This window comes from Haliotis rufescens, unplaced genomic scaffold (genome assembly GCF_023055435.1).
Source record: "Haliotis rufescens isolate VD_foot unplaced genomic scaffold, xgHalRufe1.0.p SCAF_62, whole genome shotgun sequence".
Lineage (NCBI taxonomy): Eukaryota > Metazoa > Mollusca > Gastropoda > Lepetellida > Haliotidae > Haliotis > Haliotis rufescens.
The window spans coordinates 866023-893381 of record NW_025964353.1 but is presented as its reverse complement, the minus strand read 5'-3'; the positions used below and the strand labels follow the sequence as shown (position 1 = coordinate 893381).

General features: G+C 38.7%; 2 protein-coding genes across 2 annotated transcripts; both read left to right on the top strand.

Moving 5' to 3' along the window:
- The first annotated feature begins 21996 nt into the window (after positions 1–21996).
- Positions 21997–22833, top strand: LOC125375912 (nodal homolog 2-A-like). The gene has a single exon (XM_048386917.1). The coding sequence runs from the start codon at positions 21997–21999 to the stop codon at positions 22831–22833; it is 837 nt and encodes a 278-aa protein (XP_048242874.1).
- A 3346-nt stretch (positions 22834–26179) lies between these two features.
- Positions 26180–27016, top strand: LOC125375911 (growth/differentiation factor 6-A-like). The gene has a single exon (XM_048386916.1). The coding sequence runs from the start codon at positions 26180–26182 to the stop codon at positions 27014–27016; it is 837 nt and encodes a 278-aa protein (XP_048242873.1).
- The last annotated feature ends 343 nt before the right edge of the window (positions 27017–27359 follow it).

Below are 27359 nucleotides of genomic sequence, written 5' to 3'. Positions count from 1 at the left end.
CCTGTATATAGCTTATGCGTATATTAAAATAACAATGTTTAATGTCAGAGAATCTATATTTCATGCCTTAAGAAGACAACTTCCACTGTAGTATATTACAGAATATTTTCATAATCACCTTGCTTGAAACATATGGTAATAAGATCTATGTAATTATTTTTTTCAAATTATTCGTTTGCAAAATATATTATATGTCAAATCACAGTAACGCTTAAAAATATATTTATGTAGCAGATACGTGTTATTTTAGATACGATGTGTACAATTACACATAATACACGCGACTACCATTTCTCTATAGCAGATTATAAGCATTGCCTGAAGGAATATGAACACCTCGCCAACACCCGGCCATTGAATGACCACTTGTCTTGTATACACAAGTAGTTGGGTCTGGTATATAACGCTACACGGGAGGTATCACATGATCACTTGCATTGCTACATCCTACGCTTGCACACCAAAATATCTATCCAACTGTCTGAAAATGTCGCAGTTTAAAATGGCAATTTTCTTTCTGATATGTGTCGGAAATGTTGGAGGACGAGGTATTGATTTTCCCAAACAATTGCTAACCCAAGATGTTCGAGTCCTAACTGATACTTATGGGAATGGTGCAAGACCTCTTGCAGATCTGTCCCCTATTGTTGGAAGGTTGAGTCATCCAGTTGATTATCAAAAGCCTTCAACACAATTCATGGTACAATTGTTTAACATTCTTCAAAAAGGGGCACCACTTGCAAGAGCGGCAGGCAGAAAGCTGAACACAGCTGATTTCAAGAAAGCAGACACCATCAGGAGCTTCACGGCTAAAGGTAATCTTTAACCTGGAGTCAGATCACATACGATTTTAATCATAAACAAACAATATGAAAAAAGTAAGAAATTCAATATATCAAGGCCAGGGAATAATCAGTCTCGATTGTCTGCCGAAACAATTGCAATGCGCATAAAATGCCAAATGGGGATGGAAATTAGATGAATGGCTCGCAGACGTTAAGCATTCACTGCAAGAATATTCTTGATGAAAGTGTTTTATTTGTACAACTTTGGTTTTCATGCAATGTATGTTTACTTCCAGACATGACACAAAAGAATGTAAGAAAGAGAGTTGAGCTATCGTTCAAGATTCCTAGTCTACCTGAGAACGAACGTCTCCGATTAGCTGAGTTCCGGTGCAGACGCTCTGTATCTCCTTTAAAGAAGTACAGGGTCAAGGCCATCATTCGCAAGGGAGAGAATATCGCACGAAAAGCTAACATCAGGGTCAAACCTATTACACAGGGTGAATATTATGTATTTGACATCAGTCGAGCCATCAATACCTTCATCAACGGTTACCACGGTGACGCCACCATTCATGTGGAAATACCACGGATATTCTCCAGAATTCTTTTGAAAACAGCATCCGAAACTTATGGATACTTACTTGTATTTTATTTGGAAAATCGCCACTTTCTTCAAAACCTTTTGGAAACCTACAAAGTCGAAGAGCATTCCACTTTTGATGGATTAGGTAATATTGCATCACGCGCTAAAAGATCGGCACATGCCACAAGCAGACGTCGAGAACGCAAGAACAGGCGATGGAACAAGTCAGGGAAGAAACAAGGCTGTCGTCTGTACGACTTTAACGTGGACTTCAAGACGATCGGCTGGGGACAGTGGATCATCCACCCGACACGCTTCAACTCCAAATTCTGCCACGGAAACTGTCCCTCCCCCATCGACATCCGATTCAAACCCACCAATCACGCCATGCTGCAGTCACTCATGAGAAGCAAGCGCTCCAACGCCGCTCCCGACCTTTGTTGTGTCCCAACCAAACTGGAACCTCTCAGCATGATGTACGTGGAGGATGGCGAAGTTGTTGTACGTCATCACGAGGACATGATCGCCTCTGAATGTGGATGTCGATGACGTTGACGTCTCCCATGAACACCAGTGGACTATGTCATGAATTCTGATCGTAATCAGCTGCCAAACAACCAATCTGTGTCATGACACCTTGGCACGGCCAATTGTAACTGTGATATATAGATATACAATGGTGCTATTTTGTAGATACTGATTTGCTTCATGTAAAAGAAATGGATCGTTTGTAATAAATGTTACACTGTACCCAACTCTCTTTCTTGAATCATCGTAATATTATTTCTTTAGCGCTACACAGAACAATTTATATTCAAATATGACACATCCAACTAGTCAGTCCAAGGAGGTTACTCTTTTATAAACAATTAGAAAATACATACTCGTACAACTTTCGATTGCACTTCACCTTCCATCGGTCATACGTTACCAACGATAGTTAGTTTGTGCTTGCATGTCACCTGAAATTACCTTTTCAATGCAATACATGGAATGCATACGAATTCTCTTATTCACACTTAAAATAGGTGTGATAAATAGGAAGAGCGCACTCCTCATTTTTATCATAAGAAAACACTCTTGAAGTGTATCATGATAACCTGATTAGCACAAGTAGTTGCATGCCTTTGACACAAAGGAGATTAACAAAGAGGCCACCAGTGAAAGTGACATGTCTGCAGCAAGCGAAATAAAAAAACCTTAACGTATGTTGAGAAGCATCAATTGATTTTCACACGCCATATCCTAACCATGTTTTCTATATGCGTCAACGAATGTGGTGTCAGCGACATTCGGCAGAATTAATCAACGATCAATCATTGTTGGCAGTAAAATTGTGAAGAGTGAAACCCTTCCTTTCCGGATGGTGCCATTCCTTGTAAAAAACGTCCGGAAAGACGAATTATATATGGATACGGCGAAAACTTTGTGTTTTCATATATACATTCCAAACAAGACTGCATCATTTAACTAGAGTGGCTACAAGTCATACAATGTTTTCGAAACCTCTGTAGCTGTCTGTTCCTTAATTACTTACCACCAATTGAAAGTGGACTATGATTAAGGATTCCAAATCAAAGACAAAAGAATCTTATTCAGAATATTATGGTATGTTCCAGGAACCCTCTTTTTATTTCATTATAATATATATTTCGGCAATGAAGGCAATGTTTATTTTTTCTCGGGTTAGTGATTAGCTGATAGTTTTAATCCATTTTTGAATTCCAATAACGCCAATAAGTAAGTCATAATTTGTAAAACATTCAGGGATGTGCCAATTATTTATTTAACAAAGAAGTCAATAATGTCCTTTCAGTGTTAACAATTTCATGTTGTTTCAAGATCACAGGGCCACAGAGCAATGATAATAATAATAAGACAGCAGACATGCTAACACACTGAGGCTGAGTGTGTTGTCTGACATGGCGACGTCTACATCGACGTTGTTGCACCAAGGCATGGCGGGATACTGATACACACTTAGTTGAGGAGGATTAAAAATACTTGATCTTTATGATGTTTTGATGATAGATAATCTCTTATCACGACATGTGTCATTACATGCTTTATCCTCATAAAACGGGAGAAAATGTTGCTGTGTTGATCACTTTGGTTTCCTAACAAGCTTGGTGAACTTAACTACTTGAAATGCATCCTTCAATTCCTCTTATGAATAGCTTTGGCGAGGAACTAACACATACAGTGTATTACAGAAAGTAGCAACATGTAAACAGAGAGATAGCAATAATGGAACATTGTAGTTCAGAAATATGAAACTAATATCTTATATTTGGGTACTTTCTATATGCTTAACTTGATTGTTACATACTATGAGAATATGTGCTCACAATAACAGCAGTGCAATGAAACCTTGCAATCAGCATTTAAGAATCGCTTTGATGAATATTCACTGAGGCGTGTAATCGTTCACTCTAAAAGCTGACGAGGTGTTTTCTTGAAGGAAACTAGGAACTAGCTGAGATTAACGGGATGAGTGTGATCCGGGAGACAGGATCAGACAGTGATTGTTCGACAGTCAGATGAGACAGGGAGACAGGCTAGTTACTGTGGAGGAGCATGATAGCCGCTGTCTGGGAACTGAATAGTGAAAAGAGTATGTACCTGTAAAGATGAAGGCCATCTTACACTGACGAATTGTGAATATGCATAAGCCGTGATTTAAAGAAGCATATACAGTTTCTGGGACTTGGCACCAATATATAAATATACTGAATATACATGTAAGATCAGAATTAGTTGTGCAATTTCATTGAATCAAGAAAGCGTAATTCAATCTGAGAACATCGGATTCCTGTATATAGCTTATGCGTATATTAAAATAACAATGTTTAATGTCAGAGAATCTATATTTCATGCCTTAAGAAGACAACTTCCACTGTAGTATATTACAGAATATTTTCATAATCACCTTGCTTGAAACATATGGTAATATGATCTATGTAATTATTTTTTTCAAATTATTCGTTTGCAAAATATATTATATGTCAAATCACAGTAACGCTTAAAAATATATTTATGTAGCAGATACGTGTTATTTTAGATACGATGTGTACAATTACACATAATACACGCGACTACCATTTCTCTATAGCAGATTATAAGCATTGCCTGAAGGAATATGAACACCTCGCCAACACCCGGCCATTGAATGACCACTTGTCTTGTATACACAAGTAGTTGGGTCTGGTATATAACGCTACACGGGAGGTATCACATGATCACTTGCATTGCTACATCCTACGCTTGCACACCAAAATATCTATCCAACTGTCTGAAAATGTCGCAGTTTAAAATGGCAATTTTCTTTCTGATATGTGTCGGAAATGTTGGAGGACGAGGTATTGATTTTCCCAAACAATTGCTAACCCAAGATGTTCGAGTCCTAACTGATACTTATGGGAATGGTGCAAGACCTCTTGCAGATCTGTCCCCTATTGTTGGAAGGTTGAGTCATCCAGTTGATTATCAAAAGCCTTCAACACAATTCATGGTACAATTGTTTAACATTCTTCAAAAAGGGGCACCACTTGCAAGAGCGGCAGGCAGAAAGCTGAACACAGCTGATTTCAAGAAAGCAGACACCATCAGGAGCTTCACGGCTAAAGGTAATCTTTAACCTGGAGTCAGATCACATACGATTTTAATCATAAACAAACAATATGAAAAAAGTAAGAAATTCAATATATCAAGGCCAGGGAATAATCAGTCTCGATTGTCTGCCGAAACAATTGCAATGCGCATAAAATGCCAAATGGGGATGGAAATTAGATGAATGGCTCGCAGACGTTAAGCATTCACTGCAAGAATATTCTTGATGAAAGTGTTTTATTTGTACAACTTTGGTTTTCATGCAATGTATGTTTACTTCCAGACATGACACAAAAGAATGTAAGAAAGAGAGTTGAGCTATCGTTCAAGATTCCTAGTCTACCTGAGAACGAACGTCTCCGATTAGCTGAGTTCCGGTGCAGACGCTCTGTATCTCCTTTAAAGAAGTACAGGGTCAAGGCCATCATTCGCAAGGGAGAGAATATCGCACGAAAAGCTAACATCAGGGTCAAACCTATTACACAGGGTGAATATTATGTATTTGACATCAGTCGAGCCATCAATACCTTCATCAACGGTTACCACGGTGACGCCACCATTCATGTGGAAATACCACGGATATTCTCCAGAATTCTTTTGAAAACAGCATCCGAAACTTATGGATACTTACTTGTATTTTATTTGGAAAATCGCCACTTTCTTCAAAACCTTTTGGAAACCTACAAAGTCGAAGAGCATTCCACTTTTGATGGATTAGGTAATATTGCATCACGCGCTAAAAGATCGGCACATGCCACAAGCAGACGTCGAGAACGCAAGAACAGGCGATGGAACAAGTCAGGGAAGAAACAAGGCTGTCGTCTGTACGACTTTAACGTGGACTTCAAGACGATCGGCTGGGGACAGTGGATCATCCACCCGACACGCTTCAACTCCAAATTCTGCCACGGAAACTGTCCCTCCCCCATCGACATCCGATTCAAACCCACCAATCACGCCATGCTGCAGTCACTCATGAGAAGCAAGCGCTCCAACGCCGCTCCCGACCTTTGTTGTGTCCCAACCAAACTGGAACCTCTCAGCATGATGTACGTGGAGGATGGCGAAGTTGTTGTACGTCATCACGAGGACATGATCGCCTCTGAATGTGGATGTCGATGACGTTGACGTCTCCCATGAACACCAGTGGACTATGTCATGAATTCTGATCGTAATCAGCTGCCAAACAACCAATCTGTGTCATGACACCTTGGCACGGCCAATTGTAACTGTGATATATAGATATACAATGGTGCTATTTTGTAGATACTGATTTGCTTCATGTAAAAGAAATGGATCGTTTGTAATAAATGTTACACTGTACCCAACTCTCTTTCTTGAATCATCGTAATATTATTTCTTTAGCGCTACACAGAACAATTTATATTCAAATATGACACATCCAACTAGTCAGTCCAAGGAGGTTACTCTTTTATAAACAATTAGAAAATACATACTCGTACAACTTTCGATTGCACTTCACCTTCCATCGGTCATACGTTACCAACGATAGTTAGTTTGTGCTTGCATGTCACCTGAAATTACCTTTTCAATGCAATACATGGAATGCATACGAATTCTCTTATTCACACTTAAAATAGGTGTGATAAATAGGAAGAGCGCACTCCTCATTTTTATCATAAGAAAACACTCTTGAAGTGTATCATGATAACCTGATTAGCACAAGTAGTTGCATGCCTTTGACACAAAGGAGATTAACAAAGAGGCCACCAGTGAAAGTGACATGTCTGCAGCAAGCGAAATAAAAAAACCTTAACGTATGTTGAGAAGCATCAATTGATTTTCACACGCCATATCCTAACCATGTTTTCTATATGCGTCAACGAATGTGGTGTCAGCGACATTCGGCAGAATTAATCAACGATCAATCATTGTTGGCAGTAAAATTGTGAAGAGTGAAACCCTTCCTTTCCGGATGGTGCCATTCCTTGTAAAAAACGTCCGGAAAGACGAATTATATATGGATACGGCGAAAACTTTGTGTTTTCATATATACATTCCAAACAAGACTGCATCATTTAACTAGAGTGGCTACAAGTCATACAATGTTTTCGAAACCTCTGTAGCTGTCTGTTCCTTAATTACTTACCACCAATTGAAAGTGGACTATGATTAAGGATTCCAAATCAAAGACAAAAGAATCTTATTCAGAATATTATGGTATGTTCCAGGAACCCTCTTTTTATTTCATTATAATATATATTTCGGCAATGAAGGCAATGTTTATTTTTTCTCGGGTTAGTGATTAGCTGATAGTTTTAATCCATTTTTGAATTCCAATAACGCCAATAAGTAAGTCATAATTTGTAAAACATTCAGGGATGTGCCAATTATTTATTTAACAAAGAAGTCAATAATGTCCTTTCAGTGTTAACAATTTCATGTTGTTTCAAGATCACAGGGCCACAGAGCAATGATAATAATAATAAGACAGCAGACATGCTAACACACTGAGGCTGAGTGTGTTGTCTGACATGGCGACGTCTACATCGACGTTGTTGCACCAAGGCATGGCGGGATACTGATACACACTTAGTTGAGGAGGATTAAAAATACTTGATCTTTATGATGTTTTGATGATAGATAATCTCTTATCACGACATGTGTCATTACATGCTTTATCCTCATAAAACGGGAGAAAATGTTGCTGTGTTGATCACTTTGGTTTCCTAACAAGCTTGGTGAACTTAACTACTTGAAATGCATCCTTCAATTCCTCTTATGAATAGCTTTGGCGAGGAACTAACACATACAGTGTATTACAGAAAGTAGCAACATGTAAACAGAGAGATAGCAATAATGGAACATTGTAGTTCAGAAATATGAAACTAATATCTTATATTTGGGTACTTTCTATATGCTTAACTTGATTGTTACATACTATGAGAATATGTGCTCACAATAACAGCAGTGCAATGAAACCTTGCAATCAGCATTTAAGAATCGCTTTGATGAATATTCACTGAGGCGTGTAATCGTTCACTCTAAAAGCTGACGAGGTGTTTTCTTGAAGGAAACTAGGAACTAGCTGAGATTAACGGGATGAGTGTGATCCGGGAGACAGGATCAGACAGTGATTGTTCGACAGTCAGATGAGACAGGGAGACAGGCTAGTTACTGTGGAGGAGCATGATAGCCGCTGTCTGGGAACTGAATAGTGAAAAGAGTATGTACCTGTAAAGATGAAGGCCATCTTACACTGACGAATTGTGAATATGCATAAGCCGTGATTTAAAGAAGCATATACAGTTTCTGGGACTTGGCACCAATATATAAATATACTGAATATACATGTAAGATCAGAATTAGTTGTGCAATTTCATTGAATCAAGAAAGCGTAATTCAATCTGAGAACATCGGATTCCTGTATATAGCTTATGCGTATATTAAAATAACAATGTTTAATGTCAGAGAATCTATATTTCATGCCTTAAGAAGACAACTTCCACTGTAGTATATTACAGAATATTTTCATAATCACCTTGCTTGAAACATATGGTAATATGATCTATGTAATTATTTTTTTCAAATTATTCGTTTGCAAAATATATTATATGTCAAATCACAGTAACGCTTAAAAATATATTTATGTAGCAGATACGTGTTATTTTAGATACGATGTGTACAATTACACATAATACACGCGACTACCATTTCTCTATAGCAGATTATAAGCATTGCCTGAAGGAATATGAACACCTCGCCAACACCCGGCCATTGAATGACCACTTGTCTTGTATACACAAGTAGTTGGGTCTGGTATATAACGCTACACGGGAGGTATCACATGATCACTTGCATTGCTACATCCTACGCTTGCACACCAAAATATCTATCCAACTGTCTGAAAATGTCGCAGTTTAAAATGGCAATTTTCTTTCTGATATGTGTCGGAAATGTTGGAGGACGAGGTATTGATTTTCCCAAACAATTGCTAACCCAAGATGTTCGAGTCCTAACTGATACTTATGGGAATGGTGCAAGACCTCTTGCAGATCTGTCCCCTATTGTTGGAAGGTTGAGTCATCCAGTTGATTATCAAAAGCCTTCAACACAATTCATGGTACAATTGTTTAACATTCTTCAAAAAGGGGCACCACTTGCAAGAGCGGCAGGCAGAAAGCTGAACACAGCTGATTTCAAGAAAGCAGACACCATCAGGAGCTTCACGGCTAAAGGTAATCTTTAACCTGGAGTCAGATCACATACGATTTTAATCATAAACAAACAATATGAAAAAAGTAAGAAATTCAATATATCAAGGCCAGGGAATAATCAGTCTCGATTGTCTGCCGAAACAATTGCAATGCGCATAAAATGCCAAATGGGGATGGAAATTAGATGAATGGCTCGCAGACGTTAAGCATTCACTGCAAGAATATTCTTGATGAAAGTGTTTTATTTGTACAACTTTGGTTTTCATGCAATGTATGTTTACTTCCAGACATGACACAAAAGAATGTAAGAAAGAGAGTTGAGCTATCGTTCAAGATTCCTAGTCTACCTGAGAACGAACGTCTCCGATTAGCTGAGTTCCGGTGCAGACGCTCTGTATCTCCTTTAAAGAAGTACAGGGTCAAGGCCATCATTCGCAAGGGAGAGAATATCGCACGAAAAGCTAACATCAGGGTCAAACCTATTACACAGGGTGAATATTATGTATTTGACATCAGTCGAGCCATCAATACCTTCATCAACGGTTACCACGGTGACGCCACCATTCATGTGGAAATACCACGGATATTCTCCAGAATTCTTTTGAAAACAGCATCCGAAACTTATGGATACTTACTTGTATTTTATTTGGAAAATCGCCACTTTCTTCAAAACCTTTTGGAAACCTACAAAGTCGAAGAGCATTCCACTTTTGATGGATTAGGTAATATTGCATCACGCGCTAAAAGATCGGCACATGCCACAAGCAGACGTCGAGAACGCAAGAACAGGCGATGGAACAAGTCAGGGAAGAAACAAGGCTGTCGTCTGTACGACTTTAACGTGGACTTCAAGACGATCGGCTGGGGACAGTGGATCATCCACCCGACACGCTTCAACTCCAAATTCTGCCACGGAAACTGTCCCTCCCCCATCGACATCCGATTCAAACCCACCAATCACGCCATGCTGCAGTCACTCATGAGAAGCAAGCGCTCCAACGCCGCTCCCGACCTTTGTTGTGTCCCAACCAAACTGGAACCTCTCAGCATGATGTACGTGGAGGATGGCGAAGTTGTTGTACGTCATCACGAGGACATGATCGCCTCTGAATGTGGATGTCGATGACGTTGACGTCTCCCATGAACACCAGTGGACTATGTCATGAATTCTGATCGTAATCAGCTGCCAAACAACCAATCTGTGTCATGACACCTTGGCACGGCCAATTGTAACTGTGATATATAGATATACAATGGTGCTATTTTGTAGATACTGATTTGCTTCATGTAAAAGAAATGGATCGTTTGTAATAAATGTTACACTGTACCCAACTCTCTTTCTTGAATCATCGTAATATTATTTCTTTAGCGCTACACAGAACAATTTATATTCAAATATGACACATCCAACTAGTCAGTCCAAGGAGGTTACTCTTTTATAAACAATTAGAAAATACATACTCGTACAACTTTCGATTGCACTTCACCTTCCATCGGTCATACGTTACCAACGATAGTTAGTTTGTGCTTGCATGTCACCTGAAATTACCTTTTCAATGCAATACATGGAATGCATACGAATTCTCTTATTCACACTTAAAATAGGTGTGATAAATAGGAAGAGCGCACTCCTCATTTTTATCATAAGAAAACACTCTTGAAGTGTATCATGATAACCTGATTAGCACAAGTAGTTGCATGCCTTTGACACAAAGGAGATTAACAAAGAGGCCACCAGTGAAAGTGACATGTCTGCAGCAAGCGAAATAAAAAAACCTTAACGTATGTTGAGAAGCATCAATTGATTTTCACACGCCATATCCTAACCATGTTTTCTATATGCGTCAACGAATGTGGTGTCAGCGACATTCGGCAGAATTAATCAACGATCAATCATTGTTGGCAGTAAAATTGTGAAGAGTGAAACCCTTCCTTTCCGGATGGTGCCATTCCTTGTAAAAAACGTCCGGAAAGACGAATTATATATGGATACGGCGAAAACTTTGTGTTTTCATATATACATTCCAAACAAGACTGCATCATTTAACTAGAGTGGCTACAAGTCATACAATGTTTTCGAAACCTCTGTAGCTGTCTGTTCCTTAATTACTTACCACCAATTGAAAGTGGACTATGATTAAGGATTCCAAATCAAAGACAAAAGAATCTTATTCAGAATATTATGGTATGTTCCAGGAACCCTCTTTTTATTTCATTATAATATATATTTCGGCAATGAAGGCAATGTTTATTTTTTCTCGGGTTAGTGATTAGCTGATAGTTTTAATCCATTTTTGAATTCCAATAACGCCAATAAGTAAGTCATAATTTGTAAAACATTCAGGGATGTGCCAATTATTTATTTAACAAAGAAGTCAATAATGTCCTTTCAGTGTTAACAATTTCATGTTGTTTCAAGATCACAGGGCCACAGAGCAATGATAATAATAATAAGACAGCAGACATGCTAACACACTGAGGCTGAGTGTGTTGTCTGACATGGCGACGTCTACATCGACGTTGTTGCACCAAGGCATGGCGGGATACTGATACACACTTAGTTGAGGAGGATTAAAAATACTTGATCTTTATGATGTTTTGATGATAGATAATCTCTTATCACGACATGTGTCATTACATGCTTTATCCTCATAAAACGGGAGAAAATGTTGCTGTGTTGATCACTTTGGTTTCCTAACAAGCTTGGTGAACTTAACTACTTGAAATGCATCCTTCAATTCCTCTTATGAATAGCTTTGGCGAGGAACTAACACATACAGTGTATTACAGAAAGTAGCAACATGTAAACAGAGAGATAGCAATAATGGAACATTGTAGTTCAGAAATATGAAACTAATATCTTATATTTGGGTACTTTCTATATGCTTAACTTGATTGTTACATACTATGAGAATATGTGCTCACAATAACAGCAGTGCAATGAAACCTTGCAATCAGCATTTAAGAATCGCTTTGATGAATATTCACTGAGGCGTGTAATCGTTCACTCTAAAAGCTGACGAGGTGTTTTCTTGAAGGAAACTAGGAACTAGCTGAGATTAACGGGATGAGTGTGATCCGGGAGACAGGATCAGACAGTGATTGTTCGACAGTCAGATGAGACAGGGAGACAGGCTAGTTACTGTGGAGGAGCATGATAGCCGCTGTCTGGGAACTGAATAGTGAAAAGAGTATGTACCTGTAAAGATGAAGGCCATCTTACACTGACGAATTGTGAATATGCATAAGCCGTGATTTAAAGAAGCATATACAGTTTCTGGGACTTGGCACCAATATATAAATATACTGAATATACATGTAAGATCAGAATTAGTTGTGCAATTTCATTGAATCAAGAAAGCGTAATTCAATCTGAGAACATCGGATTCCTGTATATAGCTTATGCGTATATTAAAATAACAATGTTTAATGTCAGAGAATCTATATTTCATGCCTTAAGAAGACAACTTCCACTGTAGTATATTACAGAATATTTTCATAATCACCTTGCTTGAAACATATGGTAATATGATCTATGTAATTATTTTTTTCAAATTATTCGTTTGCAAAATATATTATATGTCAAATCACAGTAACGCTTAAAAATATATTTATGTAGCAGATACGTGTTATTTTAGATACGATGTGTACAATTACACATAATACACGCGACTACCATTTCTCTATAGCAGATTATAAGCATTGCCTGAAGGAATATGAACACCTCGCCAACACCCGGCCATTGAATGACCACTTGTCTTGTATACACAAGTAGTTGGGTCTGGTATATAACGCTACACGGGAGGTATCACATGATCACTTGCATTGCTACATCCTACGCTTGCACACCAAAATATCTATCCAACTGTCTGAAAATGTCGCAGTTTAAAATGGCAATTTTCTTTCTGATATGTGTCGGAAATGTTGGAGGACGAGGTATTGATTTTCCCAAACAATTGCTAACCCAAGATGTTCGAGTCCTAACTGATACTTATGGGAATGGTGCAAGACCTCTTGCAGATCTGTCCCCTATTGTTGGAAGGTTGAGTCATCCAGTTGATTATCAAAAGCCTTCAACACAATTCATGGTACAATTGTTTAACATTCTTCAAAAAGGGGCACCACTTGCAAGAGCGGCAGGCAGAAAGCTGAACACAGCTGATTTCAAGAAAGCAGACACCATCAGGAGCTTCACGGCTAAAGGTAATCTTTAACCTGGAGTCAGATCACATACGATTTTAATCATAAACAAACAATATGAAAAAAGTAAGAAATTCAATATATCAAGGCCAGGGAATAATCAGTCTCGATTGTCTGCCGAAACAATTGCAATGCGCATAAAATGCCAAATGGGGATGGAAATTAGATGAATGGCTCGCAGACGTTAAGCATTCACTGCAAGAATATTCTTGATGAAAGTGTTTTATTTGTACAACTTTGGTTTTCATGCAATGTATGTTTACTTCCAGACATGACACAAAAGAATGTAAGAAAGAGAGTTGAGCTATCGTTCAAGATTCCTAGTCTACCTGAGAACGAACGTCTCCGATTAGCTGAGTTCCGGTGCAGACGCTCTGTATCTCCTTTAAAGAAGTACAGGGTCAAGGTCATCATTCGCAAGGGAGAGAATATCGCACGAAAAGCTAACATCAGGGTCAAACCTATTACACAGGGTGAATATTATGTATTTGACATCAGTCGAGCCATCAATACCTTCATCAACGGTTACCAAGGTGACGCCACCATTCATGTGGAAATACCACGGACATTCTCCAGAACTCTTTTGAAAACAGCATCCGAAACTTATGGATACTTACTTGTATTTTATTTGGAAAATCGCCACTTTCTTCAAAACCTTTTGGAAACCTACAAAGTCGAAGAGCATTCCACTTTTGATGGATTAGGTAATATTGCATCACGCGCTAAAAGATCGGCACATGCCACAAGCAGACGTCGAGAACGCAAGAACAGGCGATGGAACAAGTCAGGGAAGAAACAAGGCTGTCGTCTGTACGACTTTAACGTGGACTTCAAGACGATCGGCTGGGGACAGTGGATCATCCACCCGACACGCTTCAACTCCAAATTCTGCCACGGAAACTGTCCCTCCCCCATCGACATCCGATTCAAACCCACCAATCACGCCATGCTGCAGTCACTCATGAGAAGCAAGCGCCCCAACGCCGCTCCCGACCTTTGTTGTGTCCCAACCAGACTGGAACCTCTCAGCATGATGTACGTGGAGGATGGCGAAGTTGTTGTACGTCATCACGAGGACATGATCGCCTCTGAATGTGGATGTCGATGACGTTGACGTCTCCCATGAACATCAGTGGACTATGTCATGAATTCTGATCGTAATCAGCTGCCAAACAACCAATCTGTGTCATGACACCTTGGCAGGGCCAATTGTAACTGTGATATATAGATATACAATGGTGCTATTTTGTAGATACTGATTTGCTTCATGTAAAAGAAATGGATTGTTTGTAATAAATGTTACACTGTACCCAACTCTCTTTCTTGAATCATCGTAATATTATTTCTTTAGCGCTACACAGAACAATTTATATTCAAATATGACACATCCAACTAGTCAGTCCAAGGAGGTTACTCTTTTATAAACAATTAGAAATACATACTCGTACAACTTTCGATTGCACTTCACCTTCCATCGGTCATACGTTACCAACGATAGTTAGTTTGTGCTTGCATGTCACCTGAAATTACCTTTTCAATGCAATACATGGAATGCATACGAATTCTCTTATTCACACTTAAAATAGGTGTGGTAAATAGGAAGAGCGCACTCCTCATTTTTATCATAAGAAAACACTCTTGAAGTGTATCATGATAACCTGATTAGCACAAGTAGTTGCATGCCTTTGACACAAAGGAGATTAACAAAGAGGCCACCAGTGAAAGTGACATGTCTGCAGCAAGCGAAATAAAAAAACCTTAACGTATGTTGAGAAGCATCAATTGATTTTCACACGCCATATCCTAACCATGTTTTCTATATGCGTCAACGAATGTGGTGTCAGCGACATTCGGCAGAATTAATCAACGATCAATCATTGTTGGCAGTAAAATTGTGAAGAGTGAAACCCTTCCTTTCCGGGTGGTGCCATTCCTTGTAAAAAACGTCCGGAAAGACGAATTATATATGGATACGGCGAAAACTTTGTGTTTTCATATATACATTCCAAACAAGGCTGCATCATTTAACTAGAGTGGCTACAAGTCATACAATGTTTTCGAAACCTCTGTAGCTGTCTGTTCCTTAATTACTTACCACCAATTGAAAGTGGACTATGATTAAGGATTCCAAATCAAAGACAAAAGAATCTTATTCAGAATATTATGGTATGTTCCAGGAACCCTCTTTTTATTTCATTATAATATATATTTCGGCAATGAAGGCAATGTTTATTTTTTCTCGGGTTAGTGATTAGCTGATAGTTTTAATCCATTTTTGAATTCCAATAACGCCAATAAGTAAGTCATAATTTGTAAAACATTCAGGGATGTGCCAATTATTTATTTAACAAAGAAGTCAATAATGTCCTTTCAGTGTTAACAATTTCATGTTGTTTCAAGATCACAGGGCCACAGAGCAATGATAATAATAATAAGACAGGAGACATGCTAACACACTGAGGCTGAGTGTGTTGTCTGACATGGCGACGTCTACATCGACGTTGTTGCACCAAGGCATGGCGGGATACTGATACACACTTAGTTGAGGAGGATTAAAAATACTTGATCTTCATGATGTTTTGATGATAGATAATCTCTTATCACGACATGTGTCATTACATGCTTTATCCTCATAAAACGGGAGAAAATGTTGCTGTGTTGATCACTTTGGTTTCCTAACAAGCTTGGTGAACTTAACTACTTGAAATGCATCCTTCAATTCCTCTTATGAATAGCTTTGGCGAGGAACTAACACATACAGTGTATTACAGAAAGTAGCAACATGTAAACAGAGAGATAGCAATAATGGAACATTGTAGTTCAGAAATATGAAACTAATATCTTATATTTGGGTACTTTCTATATGCTTAACTTGATTGTTACATAATATGAGAATATGTGCTCACAATAACAGCAGTGCAATGAAACCTTGCAATCAGCATTTAAGAATCGCTTTGATGAATATTCACTGAGGCGTGTAATCGTTCACTCTAAAAGCTGACGAGGTGTTTTCTTGAAGGAAACTAGGAACTAGCTGAGATTAACGGGATGAGTGTGATCCGGGAGACAGGATCAGACAGTGATTGTTCGACAGTCAGATGAGACAGGGAGACAGGCTAGTTACTGTGGAGGAGCATGATAGCCGCTGTCTGGGAACTGAATAGTGAAAAGAGTATGTACCTGTAAAGATGAAGGCCATCTTACACTGACGAATTGTGAATATGCATAAGCCGTGATTTAAAGAAGCATATACAGTTTCTGGGACTTGGCACCAATATATAAATATACTGAATATACATGTAAGATCAGAATTAGTTGTGCAATTTCATTGAATCAAGAAAGCGTAATTCAATCTGAGGACATCGGATTCCTGTATATAGCTTATGCGTATATTAAAATAACAATGTTTAATGTCAGAGAATCTATATTTCATGCCTTAAGAAGACAACTTCCACTGTAGTATATTACAGAATATTTTCATAAACACCTTGCTTGAAACATATGGTAATAAGATCTATGTAATTATTTTTTTCAAATTATTCGTTTGCAAAATATATTATCTGTCAAATCACAGTAACGCTTAAAAATATATTTATGTAGCAGATACGTGTTTATTTTAGATACGATGTGTACAATTACACATAATACACGCGACTACCATTTCTCTATAGCAGATTATAAGCATTGCCTGAAGGAATATGAACACCTCGCCAACACCCGGCCATTGAATGACCACTTGTCTTGTATACACAAGTAGTTGGGTCTGGTATATAACGCTACACGGGAGGTATCACATGATCACTTGCATTGCTACATCCTACGCTTGCACACCAAAATATCTATCCAACTGTCTGAAAATGTCGCAGTTTAAAATGGCAATTTTCTTTCTGATATGTGTCGGAAATGTTGGAGGACGAGGTATTGATTTTCCCAAACAATTGCTAACCCAAGATGTTCGAGTCCTAACTGATACTTATGGGAATGGTGCAAGACCTCTTGCAGATCTGTCCCCTATTGTTGGAAGGTTGAGTCATCCAGTTGATTATCAAAAGGCTTCAACACAATTCATGGTACAATTGTTTAACATTCTTCAAAAAGGGGCACCACTTGCAAGAGCGGCAGGCAGAAAGCTGAACACAGCTGATTTCAAGAAAGCAGACACCATCAGGAGCTTCACGGCTAAAGGTAATCTTTAACCTGGAGTCAGATCACATACGATTTTAATCATAAACAAACAATATGAAAAAAGTAAGAAATTCAATATATCAAGGCCAGGGAATAATCAGTCTCGATTGTCTGCCGAAACAATTGCAATGCGCATAAAATGCCAAATAGGGATGGAAATTAGATGAATGGCTCGCAGACGTTAAGCATTCACTGCAAGAATATTCTTGATAAAAGTGTTTTATTTGTACAACTTTGGTTTTCATGCAATGTATGTTTAATTCCAGACATGACACAAAAGAATGTAAGAAAGAGAGTTGAGCTATCGTTCAAGATTCCTAGTCTACCTGAGAACGAACGTCTCCGATTAGCTGAGTTCCGGTGCAGACGCTCTGTATCTCCTTTAAAGAAGTACAGGGTCAAGGTCATCATTCGCAAGGGAGAGAATATCGCACGAAAAGCTAACATCAGGGTCAAACCTATTACACAGGGTGAATATTATGTATTTGACATCAGTCGAGCCATCAATACCTTCATCAACGGTTACCAAGGTGACGCCACCATTCATGTGGAAATACCACGGACATTCTCCAGAACTCTTTTGAAAACAGCATCCGAAACTTATGGATACTTACTTGTATTTTATTTGGAAAATCGCCACTTTCTTCAAAACCTTTTGGAAACCTACAAAGTCGAAGAGCATTCCACTTTTGATGGATTAGGTAATATTGCATCACGCGCTAAAAGATCGGCACATGCCACAAGCAGACGTCGAGAACGCAAGAACAGACGATGGAACAAGTCAGGGAAGAAACAAGGCTGTCGTCTGTACGACTTTAACGTGGACTTCAAGACGATCGGCTGGGGACAGTGGATCATCCACCCGACACGCTTCAACTCCAAATTCTGCCACGGAAACTGTCCCTCCCCCATCGACATCCGATTCAAACCCACAAATCACGCCATGCTGCAGTCACTCATGAGAAGCAAGCGCTCCAACGCCGCTCCCGACCTGTGTTGTGTCCCAACCAAACTGGAACCTCTCAGCATGATGTACGTGGAGGATGGCGAAGTTGTTGTACGTCATCACGAGGACATGATCGCCTCTGAATGTGGATGTCGATGACGTTGACGTCTCCCATGAACACCAGTGGACTATGTCATGAATTCTGATCGTATTCAGCTGCCAAACAACCAATCTGTGTCATGACACCTTGGCACGGCCAATTGTAACTGTGATATATAGATATACAATGGTGCTATTTTGTAGATACTGATTTGCTTCATGTAAAAGAAATGGATTGTTTGTAATAAATGTTACACTGTACCCAACTCTCTTTCTTGAATCATCGTAATATTATTTCTTTAGCGCTACACAGAACAATTTATATTCAAATATGACACATCCAACTAGTCAGTCCAAGGAGGTTACTCTTTTATAAACAATTAGAAAATACATACTCGTACAACTTTCGATTGCACTTCACCTTCCATCGGTCATACGTTACCAACGATAGTTAGTTTGTGCTTGCATGTCACCTGAAATTACCTTTTCAATGCAATACATGGAATGCATACGAATTCTCTTATTCACACTTAAAATAGGTGTGATAAATAGGAAGAGCGCACTCCTCATTTTTTATCATAAGAAAACACTCTTGAAGTGTATCATGATAACCTGATTAGCACAAGTAGTTGCATGCCTTTGACACAAAGGAGATTAACAAAGAGGCCACCAGTGAAAGTGACATGTCTGCAGCAAGCGAAATAAAAAAACCTTAACGTATGTTGAGAAGCATCAATTGATTTTCACACGCCATATCCTAACCATGTTTTCTATATGCGTCAACGAATGTGGTGTCAGCGACATTCGGCAGAATTAATCAACGATCAATCATTGTTGGCAGTAAAATTGTGAAGAGTGAAACCCTTCCTTTCCGGGTGGTGCCATTCCTTGTAAAAAACGTCCGGAAAGACGAATTATATATGGATACGGCGAAAACTTTGTGTTTTCATATATACATTCCAAACAAGACTGCATCATTTAACTAGAGTGGCTACAAGTCATACAATGTTTTCGAAACCTCTGTAGCTGTCTGTTCCTTAATTACTTACCACCAATTGAAAGTGGACTATGATTAAGGATTCCAAATCAAAGACAAAAGAATCTTATTCAGAATATTATGGTATGTTCCAGGAACCCTCTTTTTATTTCATTATAATATATATTTCGGCAATGAAGGCAATGTTTATTTTTTCTCGGGTTAGTGATTAGCTGATAGTTTTAATCCATTTTTGAATTCCAATAACGCCAATAAGTAAGTCATAATTTGTAAAACATTCAGGGATGTGCCAATTATTTATTTAACAAAGAAGTCAATAATGTCCTTTCAGTGTTAACAATTTCATGTTGTTTCAAGATCACAGGGCCACAGAGCAATGATAATAATAATAAGACATGAGACATGCTAACATACTGAGGCTGAGTGTGTTGTCTGACATGGCGACGTCTACATCGACGTTGTTGCACCAAGGCATGGCGGGATACTGATACACACTTAGTTGAGGAGGATTAAAAATACTTGATCTTCATGATGTATTGATGATAGATAATCTCTTATCACGACATGTGTCATTACATGCTTTATCCTCATAAAACGGGAGAAAATGTTGCTGTGTTGATCACTTTGGTTTCCTAACAAGCTTGGTGAACTTAACTACTTGAAATGCATCCTTCAATTCCTCTTATGAATAGCTTTGGCGAGGAACTAACACATACAGTGTATTACAGAAAGTAGCAACATGTAAACAGAGAGATAGCAATAATGGAACATTGTAGTTCAGAAATATGAAACTAATATCTTATATTTGGGTACTTTCTATATGCTTAACTTGATTGATACATACTATGAGAATATGTGCTCACAATAACAGCAGTGCAATGAAACCTTGCAATCAGCATTTAAGAATCACTTTGATGAATATTCACTGAGGCGTGTAATCGTTCACTCTAAAAGCTGACGAGGTGTTTTCTTAAAGGAAACTAGGAACTAGCTGAGATTAACGGGATGAGTGTGATCCGGGAGACAGGATCAGACAGTGATTGTTCGACAGTCAGATGAGACAGGGAGACAGGCTAGTTACTGTGGAGGAGCATGATAGCCGCTGTCTGGGAACTGAATAGTGAAAAGAGTATGTACCTGTAAAGATGAAGGCCATCTTACACTGACGAATTGTGAATATTCATAAGCCGTGATTTAAAGAAGCATATACAGTTTCTGGGACTTGGCACCAATATATAAATATACTGAATATACATGTAAGATCAGAATTAGTTGTGCAATTTCATTGAATCAAGAAAGCGTAATTCAATCTGAGAACATCGGATTCCTGTATATAGCTTATGCGTATATTAAAATAACAATGTTTAATGTCAGAGAATCTATATTTCATGCCTTAAGAAGACAACTTCCACAGTAGTATATTACAGAATATTTTCATAATCACCTTGCTTGAAACATATGGTAATAAGATCTATGTAATTATTATTTTCAAATTATTCGTTTGCAAAATATATTATCTGTCAAATCACAGTAACGCTTAAAAATATATTAATGTAGCAGATACGTGTTTATTTTACATACGATGTGTACAATTACACATAATACACGCGACTACCATTTCTCTATAGCAGATTATAAGCATTGCCTGAAGGAATTTGAACACCTCGCCAACACCCGGCCATTGAATGACCACTTGTCTTGTATACACAAGTAGTTGGGTCTGGTATATAACGCTACACGGGAGGTATCACATGATCACTTGCATTGCTACATCCTTACGCTTGCACACCAAAATATCTATCCAACTGTCTGAAAATGTCGCAGTTTAAAATGGCAATTTTCTTTCTGATATGTGTCGGAAATGTTGGAGGACGAGGTATTGATTTTCCCAAACAATTGCTAACCCAAGATGTTCGAGTCCTAACTGATACTTATGGGAATGGTGCAAGACCTCTTGCAGATCTGTCCCCTATTGTTGGAAGGTTGAGTCATCCAGTTGATTATCAAAAACCTTCAACACAACTCATGGTACAATTGTTTAACATTCTTCAAAAAGGGGCACCACTTGCAAGAGCGGCAGGCAGAAAGCTGAACACAGCTGATTTCAAGAAAGCAGACACCATCAGGAGCTTCACGGCTAAAGGTAATCTTTAACCTGGAGTCAGATCACATACGATTTTAATCATAAACAAACAATATGAAAAAAGTAAGAAATTCAATATATCAAGGCCAGGGAATAATCAGTCTCGATTGTCTGCCGAAACAATTGCAATGCGCATAAAATGCTAAATAGTGATGGAAATTAGATGAATGGCTCGCAGACGTTAAGCATTCACTGCAAGAATATTCTTGATGAAAGTGTTTTATTTGTACAACTTTGGTTTTCATGCAATGTATGTTTAATTCCAGACATGACACAAAAGAATGTAAGAAAGAGAGTTGAGCTATCGTTCAAGATTCCTAGTCTACCTGAGAACGAACGTCTCCGATTAGCTGAGTTCCGGTGCAGACGCTCTGTATCTCCTTTAAAGAAGTACAGGGTCAAGGTCATCATTCGCAAGGGAGAGAATATCGCACGAAAAGCTAACATCAGGGTCAAACCTATTACACAGGGTGAATATTATGTATTTGACATCAGTCGAGCCATCAATACCTTCATCAACGGTTACCACGGTGACGCCACCATTCATGTGGAAATACCACGGATATTCTCCAGAACTCTTTTGAAAACAGCATCCGAAACTTATGGATACTTACTTGTATTTTATTTGGAAAATCGCCACTTTCTTCAAAACCTTTTGGAAACCTACAAAGTCGAAGAGCATTCCACTTTTGATGGATTAGGTAATATTGCATCACGCGCTAAAAGATCGGCACATGCCACAAGCAGACGTCGAGAACGCAAGAACAGACGATGGAACAAGTCAGGGAAGAAACAAGGCTGTCGTCTGTACGACTTTAACGTGGACTTCAAGACGATCGGCTGGGGACAGTGGATCATCCACCCGACACGCTTCAACTCCAAATTCTGCCACGGAAACTGTCCCTCCCCCATCGACATCCGATTCAAACCCACCAATCACGCCATGCTGCAGTCACTCATGAGAAGCAAGCGCTCCAACGCCGCTCCCGACCTGTGTTGTGTCCCAACCAAACTGGAACCTCTCAGCATGATGTACGTGGAGGATGGCGAAGTTGTTGTACGTCATCACGAGGACATGATCGCCTCTGAATGTGGATGTCGATGACGTTGACGTCTCCCATGAACACCAGTGGACTATGTCATGAATTCTGATCGTATTCAGCTGCCAAACAACCAATCTGTGTCATGACACCTTGGCACGGCCAATTGTAACTGTGATATGTAGATATACAATGGTGCTATTTTGTAGATACTGATTTGCTTCATGTAAAAGAAATGGATCGTTTGTAATAAATGTTACACTGTACCCAACTCTCTTTCTTGAATCATCGTAATATTATTTCTTTAGCGCTACACAGAACAATTTATATTCAAATATGATACATCCAACTAGTCAGTCCAAGGAGGTTACTCTTTTATAAACAATTAGAAAATACATACTCGTACAACTTTCGATTGCACTTCACCTTCCATCGGTCATACGTTACCAACGATAGTTAGTTTGTGCTTGCATGTCACCTGAAATTACCTTTTCAATGCAATACATGGAATGCATACGAATTCTCTTATTCACACTTAAAATAGGTGTGATAAATAGGAAGAGCGCACTCCTCATTTTTATCATGAGAAAACACTCTTGAAGTGTATCATGATAACCTGATTAGCACAAGTAGTTGCATGCCTTTGACACAAAGGAGATTAACAAAGAGGCCACCAGTGAAAGTGACATGTCTGCAGCAAGCGAAATAAAAAACCTTAACGTATGTTTAGAAACATCAATTGATTTTCACACGCCATATCCTAACCATGTTTTCTATATGCGTCAACGAATGTGGTGTCAGCGACATTCGGCAGAATTAATCAACGATCAATCATTGTTGGCAGTAAAATTGTGAAGAGTGAAACCCTTCCTTTCCGGGTGGTGCCATTCCTTGTAAAAAACGTCCGGAAAGACGAATTATATATGGATACGGCGAAAACTTTGTGTTTTCATATATACATTCCAAACAAGACTGCATCATTTAACTAGAGTGGCTACAAGTCATACAATGTTTTCGAAACCTCTGTAGCTGTCTGTTCCTTAATTACTTACCACCAATTGAAAGTGGACTATGATTAAGGATTCCAAATCAAAGACAAAAGAATCTTATTCAGAATATTATGGTATGTTCCAGGAACCCTCTTTTTATTTCATTATAATATATATTTCGGCAATGAAGGCAATGTTTATTTTTTCTCGGGTTAGTGATTAGCTGATAGTTTTAAACCATTTTTTGAATTCCAATAACACCAATAAGTAAGTCATAATTTGTAAAACATTCAGGGATGTGCCAATTATTTATTTAACAAAGAAGTCAATAATGTCCTTTCAGTGTTAACAATTTCATGTTGTTTCAAGATCACAGGGCCACAGAGCAATGATAATAATAATAAGACAGGAGACATGCTAACACACTGAGGCTGAGTGTGTTGTCTGACATGGCGACGTCTACATCGACGTTGTTGCACCAAGGCATGGCGGGATACTGATACACACTTAGTTGAGGAGGATTAAAAATACTTGATCTTTATGATGTTTTGATGATAGATAATCTCTTATCACGACATGTGTCATTACATGCTTTATCCTCATAAAACGGGAGAAAATGTTGCTGTGTTGATCACTTTGGTTTCCTAACAAGCTTGGTGAACTTAACTACTTGAAATGCATCCTTCAATTCCTCTTATGAATAGCTTTGGCGAGGAACTAACACATACAGTGTATTACAGAAAGTAGCAACATGTAAACAGAGAGATAGCAATAATGGAACATTGTAGTTCAGAAATATGAAACTAATATCTTATATTTGGGTACTTTCTATATGCTTAACTTGATTGTTACATACTATGAGAATATGTGCTCACAATAACAACAGTGCAATGAAACCTTGCAATCAGCATTTAAGAATCGCTTTGATGAATATTCACTGAGGCGTGTAATCGTTCACTCTAAAAGCTGACGAGGTGTTTTCTTGAAGGAAACTAGGAACTAGCTGAGATTAACGGGATGAGTGTGATCCGGGAGACAGGATCAGACAGTGATTGTTCGACAGTCAGATGAGACAGGGAGACGGGCTAGTTACTGTGGAGGAGCATGATAGCCGCTGTCTGGGAACTGAATAGTGAAAAGAGTATGTACCTGTAAAGATGAAGGCCATCTTACACTGACGAATTGTGAATATGCATAAGCCGTGATTTAAAGAAGCATATACAGTTTCTGGGACTTGGCACCAATATATAAATATACTGAATATACATGTAAGATCAGAATTAGTTGTGCAATTTCATTGAATCAAGAAAGCGTAATTCAATCTGAGGACATCGGATTCCTGTATATAGCTTATGCGTATATTAAAATAACAATGTTTAATGTCAGAGAATCTATAATTCATGCCTTAAGAAGACAACTTCCACTGTAGTATATTACAGAATATTTTCATAAACACCTTGCTTGAAACATATGGTAATAAGATCTATGTAATTATTTTTTTCAAATTATTCGTTTGCAAAATATATTATCTGTCAAATCACAGTAACGCTTAAAAATATATTAATGTAGCAGATACGTGTTTATGTTACATACGATGCGTACAATTACACATAATACACGCGACTACCAATTCTCTATAGCAGATTATAAGCATTGCCTGAAGGTATTTGAACACCTCGCCAACACCCGGCCATTGAATGACCACTTGTCTTGTATACACAAGTAGTTGGGTCTGGTATATAACGCTACACGGGAGGTATCACATGATCACTTGCATTGCTACATCCTACGCTTGCACACCAAAATATCTATCCAACTGTCTGAAAATGTCGCAGTTTAAAATGGCAATTTTCTTTCTGATATGTGTCGGAAATGTTGGAGGACGAGGTATTGATTTTCCCAAACAATTGCTAACCCAAGATGTTCGAGTCCTAACTGATACTTATGGGAATGGTGCAAGACCTCTTGCAGATCTGTCCCCTATTGTTGGAAGGTTGAGTCATCCAGTTGATTATCAAAAGCCTTCAACACAATTCATGGTACAATTGTTTAACATTCTTCAAAAAGGGGCACCACTTGCAAGAGCGGCAGGCAGAAAGCTGAACACAGCTGATTTCAAGAAAGCAGACACCATCAGGAGCTTCACGGCTAAAGGTAATCTTTAACCTGGAGTCAGATCACATACGATTTTAATCATTAACAAACAATATGAAAAAAGTAAGAAATTCAATATATCAAGGCCAGGGAATAATCAGTCTCGATTGTCTGCCGAAACAATTGCAATGCGCATAAAATGCCAAATAGGGATGGAAATTAGATGAATGGCTCGCAGACGTTAAGCATTCACTGCAAGAATATTCTTGATGAAAGTGTTTTATTTGTACAACTTTGGTTTTCATGCAATGTATGTTTAATTCCAGACATGACACAAAAGAATGTAAGAAAGAGAGTCGAGCTATCGTTCAAGATTCCTAGTCTACCTGAGAACGAACGTCTCCGATTAGCTGAGTTCCGGTGCAGACGCTCTGTATCTCCTTTAAAGAAGTACAGGGTCAAGGTCATCATTCGCAAGGGAGAGAATATCGCACGAAAAGCTAACATCAGGGTCAAACCTATTACACAGGGTGAATATTATGTATTTGACATCAGTCGAGCCATCAATACCTTCATCAACGGTTACCACGGTGACGCCACCATTCATGTGGAAATACCACGGACATTCTCCAGAATTCTTTTGAAAACAGCATCCGAAACTTATGGATACTTACTTGTATTTTATTTGGAAAATCGCCACTTTCTTCAAAACCTTTTGGAAACCTACAAAGTCGAAGAGCATTCCACTTTTGATGGATTAGGTAATATAGCATCACGCGCTAAAAGATCGGCACATGCCACAAGCAGACGTCGAGAACGCAAGAACAGACGATGGAACAAGTCAGGGAAGAAACAAGGCTGTCGTCTGTACGACTTTAACGTGGACTTCAAGACGATCGGCTGGGGACAGTGGATCATCCGCCCGACACGCTTCAACTCCAAATTCTGCCACGGAAACTGTCCCTCCCCCATCGACATCCGATTCAAACCCACCAATCACGCCATGCTGCAGTCACTCATGAGAAGCAAGCGCTCCAACGCCGCTCCCGACCTGTGTTGTGTCCCAACCAAACTGGAACCTCTCAGCATGATGTACGTGGAGGATGGCGAAGTTGTTGTACGTCATCACGAGGACATGATCGCCTCTGAATGTGGATGTCGATGACGTTGACGTCTCCCATGAACACCAGTGGACTATGTCATGAATTCTGATCGTAATCAGCTGCCAAACAACCAATCTGTGTCATGACACCTTGGCACGGCCAATTGTAACTGTGATATATAGATATACAATGGTGCTATTTTGTAGATACTGATTTGCTTCATGTAAAAGAAATGGATCGTTTGTAATAAATGTTACACTGTACCCAACTATCTTTCTTGAATCATCGTTATATTATTTCTTTAGCGCTACACAGAACAATTTATATTCAAATATGATACATCCAACTAGTCAGTCCAAGGAGGTTACTCTTTTATAAACAATTAGAAAATACATACTCGTACAA

What these genes read in the sequence shown, in the direction of transcription:
- LOC125375911 (XM_048386916.1), top strand. Translation starts at nt 26,180, where the DNA reads ATGACACAAAAGAATGTAAGAAAGAGAGTCGAGCTATCGTTCAAGATT.
- LOC125375912 (XM_048386917.1), top strand. Translation starts at nt 21,997, where the DNA reads ATGACACAAAAGAATGTAAGAAAGAGAGTTGAGCTATCGTTCAAGATT.